The sequence below is a fragment of the Saimiri boliviensis genome, chromosome 16, assembly GCF_048565385.1.
Source record: "Saimiri boliviensis isolate mSaiBol1 chromosome 16, mSaiBol1.pri, whole genome shotgun sequence".
NCBI classification, from domain to species: Eukaryota; Metazoa; Chordata; class Mammalia; order Primates; family Cebidae; genus Saimiri; species Saimiri boliviensis.
Genome location: NC_133464.1, coordinates 84,781,870 through 84,799,991, shown reverse-complemented (window position 1 = coordinate 84,799,991; position 18,122 = coordinate 84,781,870). Strand labels below are relative to the sequence as shown.

General features: G+C 42.2%; 1 protein-coding gene across 3 annotated transcripts in view; it reads left to right on the top strand.

The window, feature by feature from the left end:
* TNFRSF19 (TNF receptor superfamily member 19) overlaps positions 1–18,122 on the top strand; it is a 102,433-nt gene that overhangs the window by 44,066 nt on the left and 40,245 nt on the right. For all 3 annotated transcript variants that reach the window (XM_003919754.4, XM_010335308.3, XM_010335254.3), the window contains exon 5: positions 7,546–7,631. In XM_003919754.4, coding sequence (XP_003919803.1) covers positions 7,546–7,631 — 86 coding nt within the window. The remainder of the gene's footprint in view (positions 1–7,545; positions 7,632–18,122) is intronic.

Here is an 18,122-nt window from a genome sequence, read left to right as displayed (position 1 = left end):
AAAAAAAAAAGAAAGAAAAAGAAAATGTCCTAACATTGACTGTTGTGATGGTCGTACAACTCTGTGACTAGATGGAAAACTATCCAATTGTACACTTTAAATGGGTGAATTGTGTTGTGTATAAAGTATAACTCAGTAAATCTGTGCCTTAAAAAATAGGAATGGTCCATAATCTCATACCTGTGATGATATCTATGGATATCGTTACCCAGAGTTTTGAGCTTGTGCAAATCTAACTGAGGACATGAACTGGACGTCTCACACATCTCTGTTGTTCATGTTATCCAGTTCTCTGATAAAAAGCCTGTCTGTGCACATCTAGTCTCTTCGTCTGTGGGTCGGGAAATGAGGTCTTCAGGGACTGAGGTAGGCAGTGCCCAGGGAGGGTGGGAAAGGCCTGACCTTTGGGACGGAGTTTCACTCTTGTTGCCCAGGCTGGAGTGCAATAGCACGATCTTGGCTCACTGCAACCTCCGCCTCCTGGGTTCAAGCAATTCTCTTGCCTCAGCCTCCGCTGTGCCCGGGATTACAGGAATGCACCACCATGCCCGGCTAATTTTGTATTTTTAGTAGAGACGGGGTGTCTCCTTGTTGGTCAGGCTGGTCTTGAACTCCCGAACTCAGGTGATCCGCCTGCCTCAGCTTCCCAAAGTGCTGGGATTACAGGCATGAGCCACTGCCCCTGGTCAGTACTGGGATTTTATAGAGCACACACTGGGCTGGGCTGCCGGAGTTGGGTAGCAGGTCTGCCAGGACTCCACCACGCCTGGTTCCTCCTGCTTTCCTTGGTCATTGTCATTTGAGCCCGCTGCTCTAGTTTCTACAGTGTTCGTTTGTTCTTTAAGTAAATACTTAACTATAGGAAAGTTATAAATGAATAGACATTTGAGTGATATTTTAGTTTATTTATATGATTACTTTAAAATCCCACCATTGGCCAGGTGCTGTGGCTCATGCCTGTAATCCCAGCACTTTGGGAGGCTGAAGCGGACGGATCACCTGAGGTCAGGAGTTCAAGACCATCCTGACCAACATGGCGAAACCCTGTCTCTACTAAGAATACAAAAATTAGCTGGGCGTGATGGTGTGCACCTGTAGTCTCAGCTACTGGGGAGGCTGAGGCAGGAGAATTGCTTGAGCCTGGAAGGTGGAGGTTGCAGTGAGCCGAGATCATGGCAGAGCAAGACTCCGTCTCAAAAAAGAAAAAAACAAACAAACAAACAAAAACATTCTTTCTAAGTCAGCACTGGCATATGAGGCAGGCATAATTACATAGTGACTTTTACCCAGGTCTTTTCAAAGTGTTTTCAAAGTACTCTTCCACTTTAACTCTACTTCTGTGAAGAAGCCAAATAGTTGAAACCCATTTTAGAAACCGAAACACTGAGGCAGAAAGACATGAGCAAAATGCATATTGCTCCCTGAAAAGCAATGCAGAAGTCAGCATAAGGCAGGCATGGCTCCTCGTGGTGCCACTCTGCCTCCTGAGGCCTCATTCTCTAGCAAGAACCTGCTGCTGCCCATAGGCCCAGGCCCCCCAGGACACCAGCTGCTTCCCTCTCCATAGCAGGCAGGGTATGGAAATCATCTGTCCTCTGTGCCCACGGTTTGAGTCACTCGAGAAAGCCAGTCCCCTTATTCCCAAATCTGCTCTGTGACTTTAGGCCAGTCACTTAACTTCTCTGACATGCATTCTTCTCACCTGTAAAATGACCTTGTCGTAAGAATCCACCCTGCAGAACTGTTAGAAGGTTTAGAAAAGTGTCCAGCAGAGTGCCTAAGCCATAGGAAGCCCTAATGAAATATTGGACATTAGTGCCAGTTGATGGTTTGCAGGGACCAGTAAAAAGTTGGCATGAGTTTTTCAGTGTGTGGCCAGCAGGCCTCCAGGCTCCTCTGCTGGCACCCGGTTCCAAACTCCTTCCCAGCCTCAGGGGAACTGGAACCCGCCCTGATGAGTAGACTGGCCCCCACCAGCTCTTTGCTTCTTGTGGTGACCATGACAACTAACACTGAGCACTTCCTGTTGTCTGAACCACTCTGTAAAGTAGGGATTCCTACCATCCCCTCTTTACAAAGAGGGAAACTGATCCTCAGAGTGGATAAATGACTTCCCAGAATCACTCAGCTTGTAAATCAAAGGACTGGGATTGACCTCGCAGCTCCTGTGCCCCGTGCTTAGGTGCACGCCCGAATTCACTAGGAGATCTCCCCTGGGGCTTCTATGACTGATGGGAAATACCGGGACGGCCTCCGCCCGTCTGTGCTGTGTGCCCGCTTCACTCTCAGCCTACCCTCAGCAGACTCTTGGCTCCTGGAAGCTACCTGAGTTGCCTGGGTTTTCACATCCCCTTGCCTCAGCTCTGTTCTGTGCTCAGGGTGTTCCCTAGGAACCATGGCACTGCTTAGGAGATCCAGACTCTTACTCTGATGATCAGTCTTGTCATCATTAGTATTTGTTCACCTTCGAATAAGGAGCCATTGCTGTGGATTGCTGAGGAACACACACAGCAGGCTGACCGACCGGTATCAAGCAAGGTGCTAGCAAGAGCCCAGGACAGAGCAACACTGTCATCCAGTGTCTCACAGACACTGTAGAAAATCCAGCCCTGACTTGACTGTGATTCAGGGTGTAGTAACTGCCTTCAACGTTGTGTTAAGTGAGGTCATTGTAACACCAGAACCGTTCTATGGCATGTCATCTCCTTGCAGAAATGCACTCATTGATTGAAGAATTAACGGTCTACAGCCAGATTTTCTTAAAATAGCAGTTGACGGACACTTCATTAGGCTAACCAGTAGTATTTGGATTCAGTTCAATTAAAAATGCCTCTGCATTGGGAGGCTGAGGTGGGTGGATCACTTGAGCTCAGGAGTGTGACATCAGTCTGGGCAACATGGCAAAACTCCATCTCTACAAAAAATACAAAAATTAGCCTGGTGTGGTGGTGTGCACCTGTAGCCCCAGCTACTTGGGAGGCTAAGGTGGGAGGATGGCTTAAGCCCAGGAGGCAGAAGGTGCAGTGAGCCGAGATCACACCACTGTACTCCAGCCTGGGCAGCAGAGTGAGACACTGTCTTAAAAACAAACAGGCAAAAAAGAATGAAGAAGCCAGCAGACGAGATACTGCTGATAGCTGCTCTCAGAGCTAGGTCTGAGCATCACCTCTCCATGCATAGTAGCCACCTGGGAGCCCCACTTACCCTCCTGTCTAGTTAGCATTTCTAATTACTTCTAGTTAAGAGTAGTTATAGGCTCATGCCTATAATCCCAGCACTTTGGGAGGCTGAGGCAGGCAGATCAGGAGGTCAGGAGTTCAAGACCAGTTTGGCCAACACAGTGAAATCCCGTCTCTACTAAAAATACAAACAAAAATTACACAGGCGTGGTAGTGGGCCCCTGTAGTCCCAGCTATTCCAGAAGCTGACGCAGGAGAATTGCTTGAACCAGGGAGGTGGAGGTTGCAGTGAGCCTAGATTGCGCTCCTGCACTCCAGCCTGGGCGACAGAGCAAGACTCTGTCTCAAAATAAATAAATAAATAAATATTTTTAAAAATGGTTATTCAAAATATAACAACCTTTTAGCATCATTTGTCTCATGGTCCTCAAACTATTTTAAAATCAATTTTTGGCAAATATATTATCTTTATCAGGGAAAGCTCAGACCTCAAAACGGTTTTGTCACAATTAGAGTTCATTATTTTTAAAATGTTAAGTAGTGTCTATGCTTGATCCTCAATACCTCCCATTTCCCTAACTTTTTAAATGTTAAAAGATGGATTTCTGTATCCTCAATATTTGCTCTTGAGAATGTTGGATATTACATTTTTTTCCTTTTTTGCCTTTTACATGAAATTAGTTTTTATATGTAAAACAGTATTTTGGGGTTTCTCCGTATTTAATTCAGTGAACCTCTATTGGGCAAGTTTTCTGACTGAAAAGATAAAAAGTATTAGTCTGCATATGTTACAATGTTTAGCAAGACATCTTAAAGAAGAAAGCTCCTTTATATTGTCCTGTGATTTAAAACATATATATTTAGCCGGGCGCGGTGGCTCAAGCCTGTAATCCCAGCACTTTGGGAGGCCGAGGCGGGTGGATCACAAGGTCAAGAGATCGAGACCCTCCCGGTCAACATGGTGAAACCCCGTCTCTACTAAAATACAAAAAATTAGCTGGGCATGGTGGCACGTGCCTGTAATCCCAGCTACTCAGGAGGCTGAGGCAGGAGAATTGCCTGAACCCAGGAGGCGGAGGTTGCGGTGAGCCGAGATGGCGCCATTGCACTCCAGCCTGGGTAACAAGAGCGAAACTCCGTCTCAAAAAAAATAAAAAATAAAAAATAAATAATAAATAAAATATATATATACGTTTTTTATGGTGGTGAAAAATACATAACATAAAATTTATTATCCTAACCATTTTTAGGTGTGCTGTTCAGTAGAGTTAAGTATATTTACATTGTTGTGAGCAGATCTCCAGAACTTTTCCTTTTCTCAGGCTGAAGCTCTATCCCATTAAACAACTACACTTAGCTTCTTCCTCCAGCCCCTGAGAACACCCTCTGTTCAGTTTCAGTGAATTTGACTATTCTAAGTGCCTCACATAATTGTAGTCATTCAGTATCCCTCCTTTAATGACAGGCTTGTGTCACTTAGCATCATGTCCTCAAGGTTTATCCATGTTGTAGCATCTGACATGAACCCCTTACTTGTTAAGACTGAGTAATATTTCATTCTGTGAAATACTTTGTTTATCCATTTATTAATCAACAGACATTTGGGTTTCTTCTGCCTTTTAGCTACTGCGAATAGCGCTGCAATGAACACAGGCATGCAGATGTCTCTTCAAGACCCTGATTTGAGTTCTTTTAGATACAGACCCAGTAGTGGGATTGCTGGATCCTATGGTAGTTCTGTTTTTTATATTTTGAGGAACCTCTGTGCTGTTTTTCATTGTGGCTGTACCATTGTACAGTCCCATCAGCAGTGTACAAGGGTTCCAGTTTCTCCACATCCTTGCCAACACTTGTTATTATCTGTTTGTTTGTTGTTATTGTTTGGATAGTAGCCGTCCTTATGGGTGTGAGATGATAACCTCATGTGGTTTTGATTTTCAGTTTGCTGATGATTAGTGATGTTGAACATCTTTTTATATACCTGTCAGCCATGTGAGATATTTCTCCAAAGACATTTCTTTGGAGAAATGTCTATTCAAGTTCCTTGCCCATTTTTAAATTAGGTTATTTGATTTTTTTGTTGATGAGTTTATAGGAATTCTTTATGTATTATAGCTATTAACCCTTTATCAGATGTATGATTTGCAGGTATTTTCTTCCATTCCATAGAAATGTTTGTGTCCTTTGATGCACAAATTTTAAGTTTAATGTAGTCCCATTTGTCCATTTTTGCTCTTGTTGCCTATGGTTTTGGTGTCATATCTAACAAATTACTGCCAAATCTAATGTCATGAAGCTTTTCTTCTACATTTTCTTTGAGGAGTTTTATAGTTTTAGGTCTTACTTTTAGATATTAATCTGTTGCATGTGGATGTTCAGTTTCTCCAACATTCCTTAAAGAGAATGTTCTTTCCTCCCTGAATGGTCTTGGTACCTTGTTGAAAGTCATTGACCATATACACAAGAGTTTACTTCTGGACTCTCTTGTCTATTCTACTAGTCTAGTTGTCTGTCTTTATGCCAATACCATACTGTTTTGATTATTGTTGCATTGTATTATGTTTTTAAATCAGGAAGTCCTTGAACTTTTTTTTTTACTTCATAAATCCCAAAATGAGTAATTTTATTAATATCTAGTGGGAGTCACTGTATTACATATCCTTTGGAAAGATTGTCATATTCAAGTGAAAGTGGAATGTTGAGCAATTTCTGAATGTGTCTGGGCATTTGCGATAACTTAACTAGTTTCAAATGCAAATTTTGCCTCTATCATAAATTATACAGATTTGATACTACATTATCCAGTTTCACAAAATAATTGCATCTACTTGTCCTCTGTAGACTTCTCTATATTACTATTTTTGTCATAGAAAAATATATATGAAAAAAGAAAATCACTTGAATTCCCACAATCTAGAAATAGTCACTGTTAATATTTAGTGTATAATATCCTCCCAAACTTTTTTCATTGCAAATATATACACATAACTATTTTTATCTGTATTGGTAAGCAGTCTGAGAAAACTGATACAAAAGTGTGTGCCTGCACAAAATGGAATCATATTAGATACATTCCTTTGTTTTCATTTAATGATATTTCATGAATTTTTAAAAATGTGTATAGTAGGTCTTCATCATCATTTTTAAAGGTCACCTGATATTCGATTGCCTTGGGTCTACCCTGATGGGTTATTTCTATTGGTGGACATCAGGATTCTGCCTAATTAGCTTTTTCTCTTTTGTAAACAATGCTGTGATTGTATTCTTACACATACAGCTTTACCCAGTTGATTTCTTTAGGATGAGTTTCTAAATATGAAATTACTAGATAAGAAGTGTAAACTACTTTACTGAATTCTAGTGACAGATTACTAAATTGCCCTCCTAAAAGTGTCAATTTATGTTCCCACAGGCAATATATGCATATACCTACTGGCCTATACCCACCCAGCGCTTTCCCTATTTTCTAAGTAAAAAATGATATATTTTCATTTTAACTTGAAAGTACTTGATTAATAATGAAATTAAACATTTTTATTTTAAATTAAAAAAAATTAATTGCATCTGGCTTTTCAGTTTAATTATGAAAATTTAAAGTTATGACACATTCTTTTGGGAATGAATGTTCTTTTGCTTGCTTTTTAATTATAGTGTTCATTTCCACCATCGTGATTTTTACCTGATGGACTGAAGGTATAGACAGTACTATAATTAGGACAATATTTCAATCTTTGTTTGCCCATTACCTGTATTAGTGATGCTGTATTTATTTTTGCCCTTCAAAGATCTTTAAAAATCTCTCTCTCTCTCTCTCTCTCTCTCTCTCTCTCTCTCTCTCTCTCTGTGTGTGTGTGTGTGTGTGTGTGTGTGTGTGTGTGTGTGTTTGCTGTTAATCTCTTCCACTGATTCCCGGTTTTTTGTTATGTCTAGAAAGACATTCCCATATCAAGATTATATGAGTATCTCTCTACGTTTTTCCACTGCTTTTATGGTTGCTTGGTTTTTTTTTGGTATCTGAATTCCAAATGCCAAAAACTAGTTCTTTATTCATTTGTAAGGTGTTTTGTAGTTTAAGTTGCAATAGAAATGCCGAAGACCACTGACTTTATATTCCCCCACCTGCACCCTGCCCTCAATATAGAAGAAGTGCACTGAGGAGCATCTGCAAAGTTACGTTTAGCGGAATTGATATTTCTTAAGTGTTTGCTGCTTCGTCTCCAAAACTGTGCCTACGTAAGATACTATTGTTTAAGCCTCTGTGTCCTTTTAACCATAGAACTGGTCATCGAGACTGCTGGTGATTTATGACCACAACTGTAAGCTTAGATGAAAGAGCTAACGAGGAGTATTTTCCTTCCTCTTCTAGATTTTATAGGAAGACAAAACTTGTTGGCTTTCAAGACATGGAGTGTGTGCCTTGTGGAGACCCGCCCCCTCCCTACGAACCGCACTGTGAGTACATGCGACACAGGCAGAGCCAAGGGCACACCTGGCCTTTTGAAAAAGTTTAAATTTGTGAACCTTTCTTCTCTGGCCAATGGAGCCCAATCTGTCTCTCCTGTGGGGTGTACAGCGTGTCCCCTTTTATCAGGCTTTTAGCAGGACAGAAGGCCCCTTTGTTGTATGCCTCCATCAGCACACCGGGCCTAGGGATTTGAATCTCAGAGTGGAGTGCAAGACATTTCGCCACTGCTCTGCGCCATTTGAACCTTGTATCATGGGTCTGTGATTAACCAGGCAGCCTACTCATAGGTCTTCATGCCCTGGCCCCATACATCCTGGATTTTCCTTTCCTGGTCTCCAGACTGGATCATGTGGTAGCATCTCTGCCTTTTCAGAAAAGTTCCTCTCCGTGAGTCTCCTGGCCTCACTGTGTGTGTCACTAAATGGAACTTAGTTCACTTCATCCATTCCTTCTTTTCTCTTCTTCAACAAATAAATGAGAAAAGAGAACTAATTGCGTGCTAGGGATACAACTGTACGTGAGAAAATTCTGGTTTTTCCTCTTTATGTTACCATTAGTTACTCCTTTTGACTATATATTTTGCATAGATATAAAAGCATCAATTTTGAACAGGAAGAAGAGTGGCCTCTCACTCTTTTTCATCCTAAATACAAACCTGGTCAATGAAAACCCACAGGAAGGGTACCAGTGAGCAGTGCCCACGCTGCAGGACACGCTTGTCTATGCCACAGTGGGGCTCAGGTGAGCCGCCCTTCACCAGGCACGGGAGGGTGAAGGGCAGGCAGGAGGACGGAGGAGCCTGCTTTATCGCACACAGGTCGCTCGTGCCTTTCTGGGGAGCATTGTGTTGATGTCATGTCCAATGCATGGGCTCTGTCCTCTTGCTTCTTGCTATGATAAAAGTCCCCTCTGAACTAATTGAAAGTCAGCGCATCATTTGATAAGGCCACGTAGTTTTTCTCTTTCCAAAAGTGTCATGGAATTTTGCAGCCCATATTAGTATGTCCTTTACCAAAATGCATGACTTTCTGTTCTTCATTGGAAATGATAGAAAAGCAAAAGAAATTGGAAGATTTACTTTGCTTCCTTCCTTCCTTCTTTCTTTCCACGGAGTCTCACTCTGTCACCAGGCTGGAGTGCAGTAGCCCGATCTCGGCTCACCGCAACCTCCGCCTCCTGGGTTCAAGCGATTCTTCTGCCTCGGCCTCCCGAGTAGCTGGGACTACAGGCCTGTGCCACCACACCCGGCTAATTTTTGTATTTTTACTAGAGATGGGGTTTCACTATCTTGGCCAGGATGGTCTCGATGTCTTGACCTTGTGATCCACTCGCTTCAGCCTCCCAAAGTGCTGGAATTACAGGCTTGAGCCACCATGCCCAGCCGACTTTCTTTTATAGAAAATGTATATTGATCTTCATTTTCATAATAGGTAAACGTTCACCAAATAATTCATTGCAAATAACAAACGCAATATTGAATGCCTGTTATCAGTCATAATGCATGTGCTTTACTTATTTTGTTTTACTTACTTTTCTCAATAATCCTACGATCAGTCCAGATTTTTCAGTGAGAACACTAGTGCAGAGAGGTTAGTCCTGTTATATGTTGTGGGCTGCTAAACGCCAGAGCCAGAATATCAGTTCCCCTAACTAACTCTTTCTGCCACAATCGTTAGTCTCCCTAAGCTCCCTAAGAAAAACCAAGCTATCTAATCTGTCCGACACATTGACTTTCTCGTGCTGTTTGTTTTAATATTCATCACTTTAAAAAAAAACAAACGCTAAAAATCTAACATGTAAAAGACACTAGAAGAGCGTCTTTATGCGACTCCACAACCCATCAAAGGACAAGTTCTCTTGCCAGTTTAACGTGCAGTGGTCTCGCCTGTGGGTCGGCCCAGCCATCATTCTCTCAGAAAGGCGAGTTAAATCACGCACTGCAGCGCAGACAGCTGCACAGAGATTCCGCAAAGTCAGTATTGCCACTTTAGAGTCAGAAAGTCCCAGGGTTTTTTTCCTTTTAATTTATTGAATTTAAATTTAATACAATCAAGTCAAAACTCTGAAGCTTTGGGATTTTCTGCCTTCGGGGTTCTGGCTAAGCTCAGATATCACAAATTTGCTTTTGAAGGTAGGTCTCACATGTAACTTTTAGTGTCTTATAAAATCATTAGTAATTTAGTGTTGCGTGAAGTCCTTAATATTTTAAAAAGAGAATTAACCAGTATATGTGTGTGTGTGTGTGTGTGTGTGGTGTGTGTGTTTCTTCATATATGAAATTTTTTAGAAAGCAAGGAAAAATAAGCTGTTTGTCAAAGTAAGAAATGCAGTGTGCACAGCTGATAGCCTTTCAAATCCCAAAGCAAGACAGGCTGGTAGTCTTCAGTGAGCATGAGTCCTTATCTCTGTAAAACAAAGTTTGCTGCCTTTGGCACAGTTCTTGGCAATCATTCCAGAACACAACTAATCTCCTCAAAAGAGATTTTAAAGTCTTTTGGGAAAATTATGTAAGGCGCCTTCTGTTTTCATTTCCTCTACTGTGGGCTTTTTTAGCTGGTCCACAGAGAGCTACTGCTTCAGTGATTTGTTTCTCCCTTCGAGGACTTCCTGTGCTAGACTCTCAACTAAAAGAAAGTGACACCTCTTAAGCTAACTTAAGGAATGGGGTTTGTTTCAGGGACATGCCTTGTAGTGGGAGAGACAGGAACTCTCTGTCAACCAGGAGTAGCCCTCTCGGGGTCCCAGGTGGCTCGGAGTCTGGGGGCGCACTGCACCTCTGCAGAACGAGCCCCCGTGTGCTGCATGCTCTACAGCTGCTCTCTGGGCCTGCGAGCTTGCCTGTCTGCTCTAACCTAATGGGTCTCTTTGCTCTGGATTTTCCCATTTCTGTCAGGTGCCCCAGGGACCACCCCAGTGCCACACCAGTCTGTGGCTGGTGACCTGAGCTCACCTCCCGGAGGGCTAGATCTTCCGTTGTGACATGGGGTGGTACCTACCTGCCTGCTAAGGAACAGACCCAGCCGCCTGCTGTGATTGTGTTGCCAGAAGTGTTGGAATCACATCTTGGCTGTGCTTTGTACTGATGGTGTAACCTTAGGCAGATAATCTCCCCCACTTTGAACCTCTGTTTACTCTGGAAAATGCCCAGGTCTGCAGATTTGGGATAGAACTAAATGAACTAGTGTCCAGCAACATGATACCTACCCCTGGGGCAAGCTCTGTAATGACTGTCTACCTGCTGGCCTGCCTTTTCAAACCCTGACCCTGCCTGCCCTCAGCCGTGCCCTGACCCAGATGTACTCTTCGGAGGGTCTGCTGCTTTGGAGTCGTCTCGGACAGGGAGGATCTCATGGTGCATCTGGCTCTGATGTTTGCCTTGCTGGGGCTTCACCTCCCCTGGTGGGTGAGCACTGAAGCATATCAGAAAAGGGGTGCCATGGAGTTTTATGCCTGAGAAGCTCAGATGGGGCCTGGGTGCGGTGGCTCTTGCCTGTAATTAGAGCACTTTGGGAGGCTGAGGTGGGAGGATCACTTGAACTCCTGAATCCAGGAGTTCAAGACCAGCCTGGACAACATAGTGAGACACCATCTCCATAAAAAAGTAGCTAGGGATGGTGGCGTGTAGCTTTGGTTCTAGCTACTTGGAGGGCTGGGGTGGGAGGACTGCTTGAGCCCAGGAGCCTGAGGCAGCAGTGAGCCGTGATTGTGCCACTGCACTCAAGCCTGAACGACAGAGTGAGACCCTGTCTCAAACAAATAAAAATAAAAAGTAAAAAAGGAGCTCGGATGGCTAGAGCGAAGGCTGAAGAGACCCGAGTTAGGCCAGTCTCTTTCCTCTGCAGTTTGATCTGAGGCTTCCAGTCCCACCCCTACCAGATGATCTCTAAGCCCCGCCTCCCCAATAACAATGGATTTGTGATGATAATCAGTTAATCCTCCCATAGCCCCTCTGTCTGTGCACTAATAGCATTAATGTGTGATACTGACTGGCTGAGCATGGAGCTCAGGATTGATGAGCGACACGCCTGTAAATTGCAGATAAATAAAAGACACCCGTTACATAGAAATGCCTGCTGCTGGCCTCGTTCCCCCAAGTTACTTCAGTTCCTAATCACCTGTGCCCACTTAGAACTTCAAGGAGAAGTAGAAAAAACACAAAGTTTAGAACTGTATCCTGGCCTCAGTCTGATAAGAAATACAGATTTAGTATGATTTCTTTTAGCAATGTTTATTTTATTTGGAACAAATACTGTGGTTGGAACAAATGGTTTTGAAAAAATTCAAAGCGGTTTTCGCCAGAGTACAACTTTATTTAAGTATGTTTAACCTAGATGTTTGCTTTGTTCTCTGGGGCTTTGTAAGACAAGCCACGTGATTCTGGAGAGATAAGGGGCCAGATAAATCACTGTGTGGAGAAAAGAAAGCCTGAGCTGGGCTGACCCGCAACTCTTAGGAAATGTGTGTGGCTCCATAGTCTTAAAAGACAGCAAGCAGTTGTTTGCACCAATAAGTAATAAGTCACATTATTAAAAGTTTATTCTTTTCCAAAGGAAGTTTAAAATATATTTTACATAACAAAGGTAATTTCAAAATAAACTTTTAAAAGAAGTATTTCCTCATTAAAGATAATTTTTAACATTTAGTAGAAAAAAGTGAGGGCTGCAAGGGGACCCCAGTAGACCCCTAAACAAAGCATTCGCAGCATTGATCATTACAAAACCAAAGACTGCATTCTCAGGGTTTTCTTTTCAGGCTTTTTTTCTATCTATGCTTCTGATTTTGAAAAGATAGACGTAATTACGCTGTACATGCTGTTTTGGATTCCTTTGCCTCTTCAGACATACTTTTTTCATATACTGACTTGTCAGGGTAAAGTGTCACACAGGTATGTGGCTTTCAGTTGAACTTCTAAGGCTGTTCCTATTCCACATGACACTGCCATCCCCTTCTGTGTGGGCTGTCACTAACGGATGGATGCTCATGAGTGTATTTCTGTGTCCAGAGGCACTCATATTTTTGTCTCTTGACAGGCAGTGTTAAATTATTTTAAAGTTAAGAGTGCCTGATAAGTAAGAGTACGTCTTTTAAACAAAACAAAAACAAATTTAAAAGGAAATAAATTGGGAGCATTTTGAAATCAATACAAGTTGTCTTTAAAGGAGAGGAAGGAGTCTGGGATGCAGGCGGAGAAGCAGCGAGTTCTTCATGGTGAATTCCAAGCTGACTTCAGCTGTTTCCTGAGTATTTCAGCCAGCCAAACCATGGAGTTAAGAAGCCAGTTTTTGGTATCCTCTTCATCCTGGGTACTTAAACATTTACCGAATCTGATCAGAGTAAATGACTGCGTAATGAGAGGCAGATGAGATACAGATAATCCAAAAGGATTTTCCATTTGCTGGGAGCGTTATGTGATTTTTATTCTGTGCGTGGATGGTTTTTTGTTTCTGCAGTGGTGGAGTTGTTTCTGATGAGTTTGCTAATACTTAACGGCCTCCTTTTCCAAGAGGACTTCCTGGGGCCTCTGCATGACGGGCCCACAAAGCCGGTGCATCCAGGACTAATTAAGGGCTCTGTTTACTGAGGGTTTTCAAGTCGGCTGTGGTCCTCAGACCAAGACTCCGAAGTGTCCAGCCAGGGGATCGCTGGCTCAGCTGCTCTTACGGGGCCTTGCTTTGGGGATTGTTTCAGGAACAGATAACTCAGATAGAGGCAACAGAGAAGGGGCGCTTTTTATAGACAAGCCTTAAATATTTAGCTCTTTACTGCCAAACAGAACGTTCAGGGCAGGCAACAGGAAGACAATCAGATCAAAGGAAAGCACAGACAAGCTTAGCCCATGGTTTGTGGAAAACAGATGACCCAGCCAGGCCTCTCTCTGAGGTTCGAAGCAGGGATTCTCTGCATTGTTCACTCATTTGTGGTTGGTTTAAGACAAGGTTGCACCTTCTTCCCTCGCCCCATTGTCTGGAGTTCCTTGGTTTTCTTTACTGTGTCTCTTTTCTTTTTGTTAGTAACATGTGATTTTATTATTTTTCTGGGAAATAATCTAAAATGGTAGTAGTCAAAGGTTGCTTATGTGGCAACCAAACAAACACAGCCGAAAATTTAAACCGGGTCTCCCCACAAAGTCCCAGCTTTTAAACTCTCCCTAGGAACTCATTTGCTTTTTGTTGCGAGCATTGCTGTACCGAGCCAAACCAGCCGTGGTGGAGAGGATTAGGAGAGAGAGGAGAAAGAAGCTAATTGAGGCAGAGGCAGAGGCAGCCAGAAGTGAAAGCGTTGCCTTCATGGAGGAGTCGGAAACTCAAAAAACCAGCGTCAAACACTAACACACTGTCATTTGATGCCTTTAAGTATAGAGCAAACAGACCTTTTCATCCTGATGACTGACCCCTGAAGTTTTCTCTCTAATACCCCTTAGTATGATAATTATGGTTATTATTATTCTGAACCCCCAAAAGAGGGGGAGGGATGATCAAAACATTTGTTGACGTCTTTTTTTGTTTTTTGTTTTTTGTTTTTTTTGTAGCAGTCTCACTTCTGTTAGCCCAGGCTAGAGTGCAGTGGTGCAGTCACCACAGATCACTGCAGCCTCGACTTCACAGGCTCAAGCGATCCTCCCACCTCAGCCTCCTGAGTAGCTAGACCCACAGGTGCATGCCACCATGCCTGGCTAGTTTTTGTATTTTCGGTAGAGCTGAGGTTGAACTCCCAAGCTCAAGCGAGGTAAGTGGTTGGTTGCCTCAGCCTCCCAAAGTACTGGGATTACAGGTGTGAGCCACCCCACGTGACCATGAAGTCTTTCTCAAGAAAGCAGAAAAGTACTGTAATTCATTTAAAGATGGTTTACATCAAAATGATCCTCTCTTAGGTTATTTGCTTATTGAGGTAAACAATTATTCTCCGAAAATACGTTGAAACTTTGTTACAGAAAACTCCTCATTTTCTGAGGATGTTCAAAAGGATAGCTGGGGCTGGGCATGGTGGCTGACGCACTTTGGGAGCTGAGGTGGGTGGATCACCTGAGGTCAGGAGTTTGAGACCAGCCTGGCCAATATGCTGAAACCTTGTCTCTACTAAAAATACAAAAATTAGCCAGGGGTGGTGGCAGGTGCCTGTAATCCCAGCTCAGGAGGCTGAGGCAGAAGAATCACTTCAACCTGGGAGGCGGAGGTTGCAGTGAGCCAAGATCGCTGCATTGCACTCCAGCCTGGGTGACAAGAGTGAAATTCCATCTTAAAAAATAAATAAATAAAATAAAAAACAGAACAAAACAAAAAACAAAAGCTGGGCAGTTTAAATGTCTTGAAACCATAAATGTAATTGCTTTATATGATTATTTAGCTATTTCAAACATTTATTCTGCAGATATGTCTCCGTAGCCCTACTTTCATTAAAGTTATAGAAATCAGAAATTATTTAAAATGTTTCTTAAACCCATGTGCCCTACATTCATTCTTGTCTCCCAAAAAATGTCCTTTTTCTCAAATTGAAATCTTTCACATTTAGCAAATTTCTTCCATAAAGTTGTTAAATATTTGTAAGTCATTAACTTTGCCTGTTATCAGTAAAAGTGGACAAGTTGAATGGATGCGTTGACGGAATGAGTTGACAACACCCCTTGAATCTGGAGCTGCCCTTCCAAGTCCCTGTGTGCCTGAGCCTTTGTGGGGCCCTCTGAGAACAGCAGCAGTTGATTATTACCCAGTCACCAATAAATCTAATTTCTCTGGCTTTATCGTCGGTCTCTGTTAGACATTTAAAACCATTGAGCTGGTTTAAATATTTACCCATGAAGAAGTAGATTGTGATTTGTTAAAGGGCATCACTAAATTAAATGAATTTCAGATTAAGTACAGTTTATTTTTTAAAATATAAAATCCAGCAGGACTGTTTCACTAAGTTGTGGACTTAGTGAAATAATCTGGACTTCAGTCCACAGCTTAGTGAAACCGTCCATTTGTGGCCACACGCATGGATCAGTGATTTGTGTGTGTGCCCATCAAGTGCTTAAAATAAATAAATGTGAGCTTATGGAGAAAAGCAGATGCACATTTGATTTCAAACCTGTAGGGGAAATACTCAGAATTCACGTTCAGAGATCACTCCTTTTCGTATAAGAGAGCATTGACCCTCTTGAGGTGGTATGTGAGGGCCTGCGCCATATGGGGACACAGCTTTGTTCTCTCGGGTTCATGTTCAAAGGCAGATGAGGGGGATTTGACCTTAACCAATGGATTGGGATCCTTTTGTCTTTAAACTTGGGTGTCTAGCCACTTCCTAGGGGGCTTACTTGAATAACATCATTGTTGAGAGGGGAAGAAAGCAGTTCCAGAATAGTGTGAAATAGCAAGTATTTCTTGAATTCTGAAAGGTACTGGCATTTCATCTGCATTTCAGCCTGCCCCCCATGTAATGGTCTGTGGTGCACGTTTCCTTAAAGCCCTCATTCCATAGGAAGTGATCACATGGAGGGCAGACAGGTCCCACCCCAGGCCTTCCTGACAGCACAGACAGGCCAAGCTCAATACCGCTTCTCAGGGCAGGCTCCGAGGTACAGGATTTAAGAGAGTTTTTAAATAATTTAAAAATTAAGAAAAATTCTGAAGCTGTAAATAAACTGTAATTGAGTCATCCTACTTGAAAAAATGGAGTAAAATGCCTCAAAGTTTGAAAAGGGCATTAGAAAGTTAAAAATGGATGCTTGAAGTCAAATTTCAAACAGGTATTAGTTTAGAAGATAATATCTCACTTTGGGTTTTTAAAACTTTATTGTTGTATTTATTTTTTGAGACGGAATCTCGCTCTGTCACACAGGCTGGAGTGCAGTGGTGCAATCTCAGCTCACTGCAACCTCCGCCTCCCTGGTTCAAGCGATTATTCTGCCTCAGCCTCTCCCAAGTAGCTGGGATTACAGATGCACGCCACCACGCCCAGCTAATTTTTGTATTTTTAGTAGAGACAGGGTTTCACCATGTTGGCCAGGCTGGTCTCAAACTGCTGACTTTGAGTGATCCACCCACTTTGGCCTTCCAAAGTGCTGGGATTATAGGCGTGAACCACAAGCCTGGTCTAAAACATTATTTTAACTGTTTCACTTATTATTTCGATTGTCTCGGAGAAAATATTTTAAGTATTCATGAGTATTTTATCTATTGTAAATCAGGCAACAGTTTTCTTAATTAGATATTTAAGAAATATTTTTCTTGATAATTATAAATTTAAAAGAAAGTTTAACTGTTTCTAAATAATTTTTTAACTTTATGGAATATAATTGATATACAAGAAGATGCATCCATTTTAAATGTAAAATTCAGAGAGTTCTGATGGCTATATAACTTGTGTAATCATTTCCCCCATCATGATACAGAACATTTCTGTCACCCTCCCATAAGGAAAGTGACTGTTTTTGAGCATTGGTCTTCTTGGAGTGGCCTCAGAGGGGTCCATTAGTGAGCTGTCTAGAGGAGATGGTGTAGGCATCTTTTTGCTGTTACTGTTGTAAAATTTGTGCATGTATGTGTTAGTGTTTTTTGTCTTTGCTTCATTCTCTGTCAAGAGACAAGAGCATTATGTTATGAAATTTTCTCTTTAAATGATTTTCTGAAAAATCTTCGTATTGAACTTTCTAAAATGCCATGGAAAAATAATTCCTGAAAATATTCCCAGGGGTCGTAGGAGGTATGATTTTCTTCAAAATAAGAAAAATTGCTTTCAAAAATTCTTGGTATTGGGCTGTTTAACACAAGAAACATGTCAGGGAGTGTGTCTGGAGTGCAGAATGCAAGTCTAGATATTAGCAAAGTGCTACAGAAAGGCATCTCTCCCGCGTTGTAAACGATCTGTCCGTCATCTGCTTTAGGATGCTAAGATGGTGTGTCTAGCACTGATGAGGACTCTGAGGCCTTCCTGGTGACAACCACAGGCTGACTTCCCAGTTCGCAGGGAGTTAAGATTCTGGTGCTGCAGGGCAAAAGGTACTGAGGGAAGGTTTATTAAGGTGGCCCTAGGACAGTGCCCTGAAAGAGGGGAGCAGGCAGAGACGCCCGCAGCACGGGCTGTGGTATGTGCTTTGAGAGACAATGTGGCTTTCCGTCCCTTTCTCAAGAGTGGGTTATTAGTTTGTTTAACTAATTCCATGTATTTAATTTAAATACATCTTATGTATTCACTAGTTATGCATTAATAACATTACCATATTGTTACGTTTTGTTCGCCTCTTCAGACGTTCAGTGAAAATTACAGAGTGGGTTATTTTTTTTCTAAACTCAGGTGAAACACACATTTGAAAGAGGTTAACTTGAGCTTTTACATTCTACTGTAAGCTTTTACGTTCTACTGTAAGCTTTAACATTACCATGAGTGTCTTCCATGATTTTAGGCCTGGGGAACACAGATAAAGGCCTGAAAAATGAAATCAGAGAAAGCATTCTCTGATTACTAATTTCCTCGTAACTGTCTCAGTCGATACCCCAAGA